Source organism: Nothobranchius furzeri, chromosome 12, assembly GCF_043380555.1.
Source record: "Nothobranchius furzeri strain GRZ-AD chromosome 12, NfurGRZ-RIMD1, whole genome shotgun sequence".
Lineage (NCBI taxonomy): Eukaryota > Metazoa > Chordata > Actinopteri > Cyprinodontiformes > Nothobranchiidae > Nothobranchius > Nothobranchius furzeri.
In genome coordinates, this window is record NC_091752.1 from 70,131,304 (window position 1) to 70,144,366 (window position 13,063).

Sequence of the window (13,063 nt, forward strand, 5' to 3'; positions counted from 1 at the left end):
CTTACATTGGTGATCTTCTTAGTCCCTACACCTCCAGCAGGTCCCTGAGGTCCAGTGATCAAAGCCTACTGGTGGTGCAGCACCAGGCTAAAGGTCAAAGGTGACAGATCATCTGCTGCTGTGGCCCCCAGACTCTGGACCTCTCTCCCCCTGAGCCTGAGATCAGTGGACTCAGTGGTCTCCTTTAAAAAGCAGCTGAAGACTCACTTGTTCAAGCTGGCTTTTGTATGACCTTCTTCACCTCTCTCTCTTTATTCTGCTCTCCCCACCTATTCCACCTTCCTCAGGATCCACTGATTTCCCTCTTTCCTATTCACTCTTAACATTTTTAAATCACAATTGTCTATTTTTGCTCATTTTAAATATATTTTTAAACAATTTCTAAATGTTTTTTTTATATTTTTACAGTTTTTGTTTTTGCGAAGCGCCTCGTGATTTTTATCTTGAGAGGCGCTATATAAATGATATTTTCTTCTTCTTATTATTATTAGAACTTTTATTTATTTCTCATTTTTGATTAAGAAACAAGCTTGTAAATGAAAGCAATTTTTCAAAATCAAAAGAAAACTTTTTTTTGTCAGAACTTAAAAACAAACGGCATTCTTAGAGATTTGTTTTAATCTTTTGGCCTTTCTGGGCTTCCGTACTGCAGCTCAGAATGACAGATCTGTTTCGAAACATCTGCAGAAAGGATGTTGACAAATCTCTTGCACAGAAATCTTCTCTACAGCTTAGCAATGCTCCTTTAAATACACACCAGAATAAAAAGCTGCCATCTAAACACATACACACCTCGCACGTTTCAATTTACCTTACACACCGGATACGGTCAGCCTTTAGAAAAAAGCAGACATTTTTGAATTATATCAGATTAAAAGAAATGTCTGTGAGACACAATAAACAGGAAGCCAGACCCACCACTCCCCAAACTGCAGAAACCAAATCCTCGCTGTGTCTGAAGTCTCTGATCGTACCTTTTGGTGCGTCGGAACATGTCCGGACGTCTGCTGTAGCTCTGAGCAGCAGCTTGGCATCAAAGCAGAAATATCACTGAACAGCAAGTCTGGTAAAATCTCACAGCAGAGAAACACATCCTGTAGGTCCCACCACCGCCAGCAGCAGCATGTCTGAGCAAGTGTGTCAGGAGATCCGAAGGTGAGAGAGAGGAAGAAGATAATGAGAGGGAGGGAGGGGGGCGGCAGAGCGAGTGATGGAGGGAGGAAGGGTGAGTCGGTCTTTTAAAAGGCAATAACAACTGGCAGCAAGGAATTGTGGGCCGAGTTCTTAAGGCTAAGGTGGATGGTGAAAACGTGTGACGTTGTGCTTTCCTCTTGGTTAAAAGCTTTGCCTGCAGGCGGCAGCATTAGCAGCGAGGAGAGAACGGTGACTCCATCTCTGCACCGAGGGAAGACATGCCCTCTGGACTCTAAAACACAGCCTATGCTGAAGCCAACCAGATATGAAGTCATGAATGAGATGCAGTAAGCAGACTGCATGTGAAGCTCATCCATGATGGATGTAGCAGTCTCCTGCAGAGAGAGGCAGGGTGTGGCGTGAGAACGGGTTGCAGCGGTGTGGAAGACCCAACAGCTTGAGGAATTTTATAGGAGGAGTTGGTTTGTGTTCTAGTTTTTAGAAGCAACATCAGACCATACGGTCACTTTGGGATGAGGGGCTGGGAAACGTCGGGAACTATCTACATCCTACTGTCTAGACTCATCCAGATAACATTAAAGAGCAAGTCACCCCCTACAAGAAACTTACTTCACTCCCTCTTCATGTTTAAAAAATGCAACAAATGATGTTGCCTAGCAGACCGAGAGGGCGGAGCCACTAACAAATACACACACACACAGGCTCACAATGACATTGTGACATCATAATGTACCAGTTTACATCATAGCATACCTCTTAGCCAATAGCGATGGCAGATTTAAATTCAAATGCAGAGCAGAGTTTTTACCTGACAACGGCGCAACACTGACAGTTTTAGGCAGAAAATTTAAATTTTAACTAAAATGCACTAAAGTGCAAAACTATTGACGACACGTGTCTGCAGCACGATTAGACACACATTTATATAGTTTATCAGGAAAAAAAAGCTGATTTGGGGGTGACTTGCTCTTTAAATAGAGAAGCACCAATTCCGCTTTTGAGGGCCGATACCAATTTCCAAAAGCTCTGACCTGCCAATATACATTTATTTCTATTCTGACTTCTTCTTCCTGCTCTGGAGCAGAATGCAGGCTTTCTCTTTTCCTCCTCCTAACCCTGTCCTGCCTGCAGCCCTCTGCCTGGTCATTCCTTCTGGAGCGCCTCTCTGAACTTTAACTACGGATCTGGTTAGCTGGTTTCTAAACGCAGTTCATAAAATATTTTTCCACTTTTCGTACGGTGAAGGGAGCGCCTTCCTGCCCTGATGGAACGTATCCGGTTGGATATGTGATGGATTCCTGGAGCGAGTGGAAAGCTTTGTGTCTGTCGCTGCCTTCCATGGAGGACGTAGAAAACACATGCAACTGGATTCACGATAGCCGGGTTTCTGCTGTTTGGAGAAACTGGGTTCCTGGTGTATCGGGAGATTTTGGAGCAACTGGCAAACTTTCCAAGCTCATCGAGGAAACTTGTTGTGCTGTACCTTCTCAGACTCATGCGTTAAGCCTGGTTCATGCTTCTCCGTCAGCTCCGCAAGGGACAGACACGCACGGATTGACGGAAGCGTTTAGCTCTCATACTTCCGCGTCTCCTGGAGAGCGTTGCAAAGCAATTCCCCGGCAGGACAACAGAGGGCGTAGCGCTGTTCTGGGGTATCCTGTCATGTATCGGTCCAAGATAGTGTGTTTATATTGTGTGTTTTGTGTACATAATAGACTTTTAACACGGACACATTTGTCTCTCATTCTCCCACCGCTTCATGCGCTCCCCACCTCTAAACCCACGTTTCCTGTCATTTCCATCCACAAATAAAACGCTTGCTGCGCATCTTTTCACTCCTCCAGTCACGGGGGAATTAAACGTTCATATTTTTAGAGCTTTTTTCGCGAGGCATTCTTCAAGCTTCTCCGTGTCTGCCGCTAGTTATCCTCGGCTCTCTTTGCAATGGCGGCGCTGTAAACGACAGCGGCGTCCTGACCAATCACAAGCTTGCGTAATCCGTCTCGTTCGACGGATGTTTAAAAAAGTGGGCTCGACTCCGTACGTACTTGCGTGCCTGCCGGAGCCCTACGCAAGGACGGATAATGGCGTTGCGCGTCTCCGCACTGACGCAGACGGAGAAGCATAAATCAGGCTTTACGCCAGCTGAATCGCTGGCTGCAGTTGCGGAGTACGTACGCGTAAGGAAAAACACTCACTCACACACGTGCTGACAGATGTTTTCCTTTTGTACTTTGGTGTGTCAGAGCTATGAAGCAATTTTCCACCAGGACAGCAGAGGGTGTGGCACTTTTCTGGGGTATCCTGCCACCATTGCAGTCACAGCTTTAGTCTATTTACTGTTGTACGTTTACATTATGTTGATGAATTTCAGAGACTTTTTAACCCTCACTCTCCTTCGCCTCTTCATGCAGTCACCACCTCCAAACCCACGCGTCCCCACGCGAATAAAAAGTCTGCTGTGCATCACTGCACTCTTCCAGTCGCATTTGTGTTAACGTTTAATGACTGAGATGTTGACGAAGTTAAAGGAAGCAGCATTCTGACCAATCACAGGCTTCTGGTCGTTGTCGCTTTCAATGGAAAGTTAGAAAATAAGGCTCCACCCATCTGTCGTAGGTAATGGTGGTGCGTGTCTCTGCACCTCCTGAGACGGAGAAGTATAAAGTCGGCTTTAGCGCTGGTGAGTCCACGGACCGGCAGAAACATTGGGTAGTTTAATTTCATAATGACCGCTCCCCACAACCTTACTGGGGGAAAGTGGTTCAGGAAACGTGAGATTGGGTTTTTGTTGACCACAAGTGACAAAAGTTCCTAGCGCCATCTCTAAGTGTTTCACCTTGGCTCTGTAAGATGTTTCATCTTCACTAACGGTGAGTCCCACTACCGTTGCATCATCACCAAAGTTACTGAATTTGCTTTGTACTAAATGTAGCTGCCAGGTTAGAGAGGACAGCAAAGGACTGAGGACACATCCTTGATGAACCCCTGAACCATGCGTGGCAGTGCCTGATGCCTTCCTGCCAGTACAAACCAGTCCTCTTTCTGACAGGAAGTCCACAATCCAGTGATGGTGAGGTTTTCTGTACGAGCAGACGGACATTGATTATAAGATGTTTATAAAATACTCAATACTCATTAAAGTTTGTGCTAAGTTTTAAACACACTACCGCTCAACAGCATCAGGAAACAGGAACAAATGGAGATAGTTGGGAAAGTGTGATTGAAAGAGCTCTGAATGGATAACAAAGCAATGGAAATAAAAGAGTGTGGGTAAAAAGCAAAAGCAGGACAGAATCCATACTCTCAGCTGGTCATGGACACTTTGACACACTCCAGCTGTTTTCCAGGGGGCCTCCTTGTCCTCCTTCTCACTCACACTCCATACCATAAACATCACGGACGCCTCCTCACAGATATCCGACAGAGAGAAAAAAATCACTGATGATCAGTCAGGATTAAGCTCAGAGAACCGTCTTCACCACTGATGAATGAGTGTTTTCAGCGTTGCCTCTAGGAAGGACAGAAAAGGCGGGTAGATGAAGGAAACTCAATCACTCACCTGCTGTTTTTGCGAGGCAGTGGCAAGTCCTTTAAACAGAAACACAAAGAAAGACAAGAGGTCAGAAGTTGACAAATAGTTTCACCCAAAGCTTTCAAAGACACGTGGTTCTGCATTTTAAAGCATATGTTAAATGCTGAGGTTGAAATGATAAACAAAACTTTAAAGGTCAAGATGGAAAGAAACTCATAATGTTTATGCTTTACTCAACTCATTCACTCCCATTGACGACAAAAGTTGTCATTTTAAATCCAACCGTTCACTGCAAATAACAACTAAAGTTGTCATTTGCTTTTTTTTACTGTGTGGGCGTCGGACGAGCCCCCGCACCGTGAGAACAAACATCTCAGCTCTGAAGCCGATCTTCATCCGCGTACGTCACACGTCACGTGATCAGTAAGCAGAACATCCGTGGGTTAGGAGATCGTTTTGGGCCTCTGCTGTAAAAAAAAGTGAGGTGCAAACCGGAAAAGCTTCTGCCGATCACAATTCAACAACGGATTATGAACGAACGGATAACGCTCGAAACGCGCGGATTCTTCCTGATGTAGGAGGTGAGTCTCCGCTTTGTTTTGGTTGTTTAGACGTCAACATCATCCTAGTGCGCAACGTTCTGTCACTCTTAAAAAACTGTAAAAACGGCGAGAAACACTGGCAGCGAATGAGTTAACCTCCTAGGGCCACTTGTCCACATATGTGGACATTGGCTCCTTGCACTTTAAAATTTTATTCTCTTCTACTTAAACCTTTTTGTTATTATTCATAGAAACTTTACATGACTTTAATTTAAAAACATTTTTGTTATCTTTCTATTTTTAGGATATTTGACAACATTTTTATTTAATGAATTTTAATTGAATTTAAATGTTTGTAAATTTGTTTCTGTTGATTACAGTCAATCAATAATAATCTAGAATATAATATAATCTAGAATAGCTACATATGGTTTTTTTTTTCTTTTAAATCAAACCAAATACAAGTTTGGGTCCCAGGAGGTTAAAAAAGCAGTAAAAATGCAGAAAAATGCTGGCAGCAAAGGGCTTTACTGACCAGGAAACGGCTGGCAGTGAATGAGTTAAAAACATCTGATTTAAGTAGAGCATAAATTAAAGCTCATTCACTCCTTTTTTCAACACATCCACAGTGGTCTCTGGTATACATGAATGCCTTGTCAGTCGTTCTCTGTGGAAAAACATCTCTGGTGCTCCTGTTTCAATAAGCAGAATTTAACCAGAGAAGTGGCGAGCAGAAAACGGCAAGATTTAGAGTCTGACTAATTCATATTCATGAAATCTCTCCTCTGATTGGCTAACTGCAACGCAACCCTACCACTGACTCAGTTTACTCTGCAACATTGATGTTTTACCTCCACAAATAACACGAGCCTGGAGGAGTTCTGCCATATTGTGGAGTGGCTAATGCTAACAGTTAGCTTCTATTAGCGGAGACGTGCTCTGCTCTCTCCTGGGTGCTAAATAAACAGCAGCAACAACAGTAGTTAAAAGGCATTCCAACACAGGAAAGGAAAAGAAACCCATTGGTTTCGACCCGCCATTTAACCAATCAAAGGCTTTAGAGGACAGATAGTCTTAACCAATCAAAGGCTTTAGAGGACAGATAGTCTCAACCAATCAACGGCTTTATGAAAGTAAATTTCACTATAGTCGGTCTCTATCTGACAACGCTGTTGCATCTTTTAAATCAACTGTTCCATCTTTACTGTCCTCAGCATCTCAGAGGAACGTAGCAGAGGGCAATATTTTCATTTCTAGCCCCTCACAAATTGATGCAATAATGTTACGTCCTCTTTACATGTGGCATTAGATGATGCTGCCCCTTTAAAAAAGAAGGTAATTAGGGACAGGAAGTTGGCTCCCTGGTTTAACTCTCATTTACGAGCCTTAAAACAAAACTCTAGAAAATTGGAGAGAACATGGCACTCTACGCACCATGAGGAGGCCTACCTATCCTGGAAAAATAGTCTTATGCTTTATAAAAATAAGCTTCGACAAGCTAGAACTGCTTATTTCTCAGCATTAATTGAGGAGAATAAGCATAATCCTAAATTTCTTTTCAGTACAGTTGCTAAACTTACACAGAATCATAGCTCTGAGCCATCTATTCCCTTAGCCCTCAGCAGCAATAACTTTATGGGATTTTTCACGAGTAAAATTAATTCTATTAGAAACAAAATCTTTAGCATCCTCCCTAATGCGATTTCTTCTTCCTCAGTAAGTGAGGCAGCATCAGAGGTAACTGTAGAACCTCATCTGTGCTTGAACCGTTTTGATCCAGTTGAGCTTTCAGAGTTATCAAAAATATTAGCTTCAAATATTAGCGCTCTCTCTGTGTGTGTGTGTGTGTGTGTGTGTGTGTGTGTGTGTGTGTGTGTGTGTGTGTGTGTGTGTGTGTGTGTGTGTGTGTGTGTCACTAGTCAGTGACTTGATGCAATTTGCTGGGTTCCTTAAATAGGAAACATTATTTCTGATTGGCTTAATGAACTGTGAATTGGAATGTTTATTATGTGAAGTGCCTTGAGACGACTCTTGTCGTGATTTGGCGCTTTATAAATAAACTTGAATTAAATTTAGAGGACAGATAGTCTTATTGATGTAAAAACTCATAATTGGACAATAGTTGTTCACTCGCTGATATAAAAAGCTACAAAGTGACTCAAGAACAAAGATTAATCAGACATAACCAATCTGAAACCTTACCCTGATTAGCCCAATGACAACTCTGCCACATTTGAGATAGTGGAGCCCCCCCCCCCCCCCCCCCCAATAATTTTAAAAGTTATTTAAATTTCTAACACTTCTGAGAGCCATGCCACACCCTCCACCCACTATCTCCTGGTTCCAGATGGAGAGGAAACACTGGCAATAGTCTCACGCCATCCCAGCTTGACGCATTGCTAACCCTGGCAGACGGGTGGAGGGTGTTCGTACCCGCTGCTTCATGCTTGTGCGTGAGTAACCTGGCCTTCGTCTGCTGCATTAATTTTGGTGTAAGGTGTTGCTCATTAACATGATGTTGGCGTGCCCCTAGCCGCCCGATAATTCAGTTATTCACTTTCGCATTGAAGCGGATCCGAATATTTTACGAGGGATTTTCAGAAAAGATTAAGAACAATTAATATTTCACCTGCTGTGGCTCTTCTAATGACCCAAAGTGAAGCTAATGCTAGCAAGCTTCCTCTTTGTTCTGATGAGGTTTTTGGGGTCAGGTTTAGGGATTTGTTATTTCTGGCTTTGGTTGACAAAACAAAACTTACTACACCTTGTTTGGACATTTCTCTGTTAAATGTTGTGCTTAGTGTTAAACGTGTCATTTGCCTGCAGCAGACCTCTTCCCCTCAGCTCACCGGACCGTGTCCTCTCCACCTATCCTCTTCAGTGTAAAGTTTAATAAACATATTGAAAGGTTCCCAGATTTGTGAGATTCACAGAATTCAGATTCAGGATATTGACCAAAGAATGTGGCAGCATGGGAATATTCCAACACAAAGAAAACATTCAAAAAGCATGCACAAGTCTGTAAAAAATAACCCTGAAAATGATGGTCTTACCTCCCTCTCACCTCAGGATCAAAATGAAGTCATGGGCTGTATGGATGTTGGACCGCATGTCTCCAGGATTTACATGTTAAATTGGACTAATCCCTTTTTATAAGGGCGGCTGAATAGTCGGCGCTTTGATGCGTCTTCACTCTGTCCTTCATTGATCTGACTAATTAGCCACAAAGTTGTGAGAGTATAAGAAGACGACGACTGGATTTGTGTCAGATGCATTAAGAAAAGCTTCCAGGGAAGCTGACTGTAACGTATAACCAGAGATTTACTGGATTTACTGGAAAATGTATTCCTCCTGCATGCCTGAGCTCCTGCAGCGCTTATCTTTTGTTGCGCTGATGGCCCATTAACTGAATGGTAAATGGCCTGTATTTGATATAGCGCCTTCTAGAGTCCTGGAACCCCCCCCAAGGCGCTTTACAACACAATCAGTCATTCATCCATTCACACACTAGTGGGGATGAGCTACAATGTAGCCACAGCTGCCCTGGGGCGCACTGACAGAGGCGAGGCTGCCGAGCACTGGCGCCACCGGTCCCTCCGACCACCACCAGCAGGCAACATGGGTTAAGTGTCTTGCCCAAGGACACAACGACAGACTGAGCGGGGCTGGAACCTGCAACCTTCCGATTACGGGGCGAGCGCTTAACTCCTGTGCCACCGTCGCCCGAAATGTACCATTACACGTTGCCACATTTTCATTTGCATTTGCTCTGTCATCAGTGACCTGGAGAAAAAGTGAAACCTCTCCTCTCTATCAGTCATTTCCTGAAGCATGGCCACAGCCTGTTGCACGTTGAGGTTCCTCCTGTGTGGCTGTGATCCAGAAGCCATCGTGCTGTGCGTTCTGAGAAATGCCAAGAAGAAATGACTTTCCCTCATGGAGACCTCTGCTTTTATACACATTCAGTGATAGAAAAACCCTCGCCCCAGGTTTACCCTGGCTTACAAATGCAAATCATGTTGCCCTTGCAGAACCAGCTAGACCTGTCCGGCGTTCTAAGCCGAGTGAACGGGGGAGAAGGGCCTTGGTCAAGAAGGTGACCAAGACCCCGATGGTCACTTTGTCAGAGCTCCAGCATTGCTCTGTGGAGAGAGGAGAACCTTCCAGAAGGACATCCATCTCTGTAGCAATCCACCAATCAGGCCTGTATGGTAGAGTGCCCAGGCGGAAGCCAAAGGCACATGACAGCCTGCCTGGAGTTGGCTAAAAGGTACCTTATGGACTCTCAGACCATGAGAAGCAAAATCCTCTGGTCTGATGAGACAAAAATTGAACTCTTTGGGGTGAATGCCAGGCTTTATGTTTGGAGAATCTAAGGCACTGCTCATCACCAGGCCAATACCAACCCTACAGTGAAGCATAGTGGTGGCAGCAAAAAAGTGGAAAAACTGGTTTTAACTGAATTGTAATTGTAAACGCTCAAGCCCTGACAGAACCCCCCACCCTAGTTTAGTGGCTCATCAGCACAACAAAAGAAGGAGGACAACTGAGCAAGCCGGGGGGCCTGGAGACTGATTTGGCGCTAATTTGCGCGGGCTCAGTAAATTTAGTGTTGAATAGTAAAGTTAAATCTCCACAGTGATGCCCTCAGGTGGAACATTGAAGCTTTGTGCATCTTGCATAGCAAAGAAGATTATTATACTAGATTACCAAACCGTTTTGCATATTTCCCAAACAATACCTTCATTTAGATAAAATGACGTGTTTTAATGGATAAAACATTGGATCTCAGTTTCTCCAGTGGTAGCTTTGGCCCCAAACTAAACACAACATGGTTTGCCATGTAAGAGTCCAAATGTGCTCCCAGAAGGCATTAGGTCCATTTGTGTGCATTTCTTCAGCTAAGAAGAAAAATCTGGATGTTATACAGCAGTGAAAGGAGCGGAGCTGATGATAGCTCCCACTTTTTATTACATCCAACCAGCAAAACACCGGAAACAAAGAGCAGCCGCAATGTTTTCATCTTCTCGTCCTCACATTGATTTTCCAGCTTTGTTTTTAACCCTTTGATGAATTATGAAATCTTCAACCATGATTTTTTAACACATTTTTTCATTGGTCTTTGGGTGTGAATGAAACAAATTTCAACAAATTTTTTTGTAAAATTTTATAATTTACAAATAATTTATTGCATGTCCACCTCAGTGGACAGCGTGCGTTCTGAACATGAAATATGTTGGCTTGACTTACTGAAGTCCAAATAGAGGGGCTCAAATGCAATTAAGTCTTCAACAGTTGTGCTTAATAGCAAAAACAAATAAATAACAATTTTGAGTACCTGTCCACTGTAGTGACCATTATGCATCAAAGGGTTAAACACAAAAATTTGTTAATCAATTAAAGACACACAAAAACTTGGCAGTGCGTTTAAATCATTATTTGTGCCAGCAGGTGTTTAAATGACCATTTACAGAGTGAATGTGGGCACAACACCATCAAAAAGATTCTGTTAATTTTAGCTCGATGACTGATTGGTATCAGATCTGTGTCAGAATTCAAAATCACTATTGTCTCTCAAAATCAAAATCGGTGCAGCTTTAGGTACAACCCATTACCATTTGGAATCAACCCAATGCAAGATGGCCGCCACTGATCCTCAGTATTAGCAAACACATAAATAACTATAACTCTGTCAGTTTTAAAGATGTAAGGCAAACGTTTTATGCGTTAGTAGTAAGGAAAATAATTGATTAGGTGATGACGTAAGGAACCTTGGTGTTTTCTTCGACCAGGACATGTCATTCAAATCCCAGGTTAAACAGGTTTGTAGGATTTCCTTTTTCCACCTTTGGAATATTGCTAAGATTAGAAGCATCCTTTCCAGGAGTGACGCTGAAAAACTAGTTCATGCATTTATTACATCAAGACTGGATTACTGTAATTCATTACTCTCAGGAAGTCCACAGAATGTAGTTAAAAGTCTTCAGCTTGTCCAAAATGCTGCAGCTAGAGTTCTGATGAGAATTAAAAAGAGAGATCATATCTCTCCTGTCTTAGCTTCCCTACATTGGCTACCTGTTAAATTCAGAATAGATTTTAAGATCCTTCTTCTCACATATAAAGCTCTTAATAATCAAGCTCCATCATACATCAGTGATCTGATTGTTCCATACGTTCCTAACCGAGCACTTCGCTCTCAGACTGCAGGTCTACTGGTGGTTCCCAGAATATCTAAAATTAGGATGGGAGGCAGATCTTTTAGTTATCAGGCTCCTCTCCTGTGGAACCAGCTCCCAGCCTTAGTCCGTGAGGCAGACACTTTGTCTACTTTTAAGAATAGGCTTAAAACATTTTTATTTGATAGGGCCTATGGTTAAAATCTGATGTTAGCCTAAATCTGGACAAGTGGGGGAGTACAGGGAGGTGGAGTGTACAGTCGGTAAAGACGGCTCTCCCTTGCCCTGCCTCCAACATGCCTCCATCTAAATAGGATAGATTATCCAGAGTTATCTCTGTAGTTATGCTGCTATAGGCTTAGACTGCTGGAGGATACACTGACCACTTTTCACACTCTACTACTTTCTTCTACTATCTGCTCTTTAACTGTATAATTTCCTATTTCAGCTGTTAACTTTATTTTCTCTCTAAGTGTTTTTCTCCCCAGAAGAAGCTACAATGATGTTCTGCTGAGCTGTGGTGGCCTCATGGAGGGGGCCATCGACTAGCACACTGCTGCTAACCACTTAAACATTCTCCCTCTCCTGATAATAACTTTTTACTCTTTGACGTTGGATGTGCTACTACTAGTTTACCCGTTTAATTATAGATCCACTAGGATAAATACAATAAAGTTTATCTGTCACCAAATAGAATATTTACTAAGACATCACAATGTAACCATAGAAACACTACTTGGTGCATGCGTGCGTGCGTGCGTGTGTGTGTGTGTGTGTGTGTGTGTGTGTGTATGCGTGTTGAGGATGACTGCTTATACTGAGCCAGGATTCTCTGGAGGTTTCTTCCTGTTAAAAGGGAGTTTTCCTCTCCACTGTCGCTGCATGCTTGCTTAGTATGAGGAATGCTGCAAAGACTCTGACACTAGTCAGTGACTCGATGCAACCTGCTGGGTTCCTTATATAGGAAACTTTTTTTCTGATTGGCTTAATGACCTGACCTGATTGGGATGTTTACGGTGTGAAGGCCCTCGGGACGACTCTGGTCGTGATGTGGCGCTTTATAAATAAACTTGAATTGAACTTGAATGACTCCGGGACAACGATGCAGTTATAAAACAATGACTGATACCTTTTTCTACTCCCTCACTTTTATGTATTTAGCACTTCTAAAGTAAAGTATTTTAATGCCTCAAAATGAATGTACTTTACAAAGAAAATACTTCATTAAAAAGATTCAGGATTATAATCTGTTAATGGTAAAAGTCCAAACTGGTAAACTGGCCCTCTAACAGAAAAAACGCTGAGTTCTTGGGAACAACAGAGACCAACTGTTGCTATAATAATCCAGGACAGACTAATGTGTGTGTCTGAGCGTTAATCTGAATCGATACGCCCGACCAAAGCAGCAGGAAGGAGAGAGAGAGTTACAGAGTCAGGGACTCACTCAGGAGGAAGAGGAGGGGGAACGCTTTTTGACACAACACCAGCCTCACTCTGCCGTCTCTGCTGGGTTTAACACCTGTTCACTAGCTGGTGTCTTATTTATAACTCTATTCTGTTTAAGACAGGACACTCTTGTTAGGTTTTTAATCCCAGTGGTCTTTTTTGGTTTAAATGAACGATTCAAGATGGCCGCCACAGCTGAGCAATATTTG

General features: G+C 43.0%; 1 protein-coding gene across 5 annotated transcripts in view; it reads right to left on the reverse strand.

Annotated features, from left to right (window-relative positions):
- The window catches only part of LOC107376225 (microtubule-associated serine/threonine-protein kinase 1), a 98,694-nt gene that overhangs the window by 68,006 nt on the left and 17,625 nt on the right, over nucleotides 1-13,063 (reverse strand). For all 5 annotated transcript variants that reach the window (XM_070542875.1, XM_054750756.2, XM_070542874.1 and 2 more), the window contains exon 2: nucleotides 4,718-4,746. In XM_070542875.1, the coding sequence (XP_070398976.1) occupies nucleotides 4,718-4,746 (29 nt within the window). The remainder of the gene's footprint in view (nucleotides 1-4,717; nucleotides 4,747-13,063) is intronic.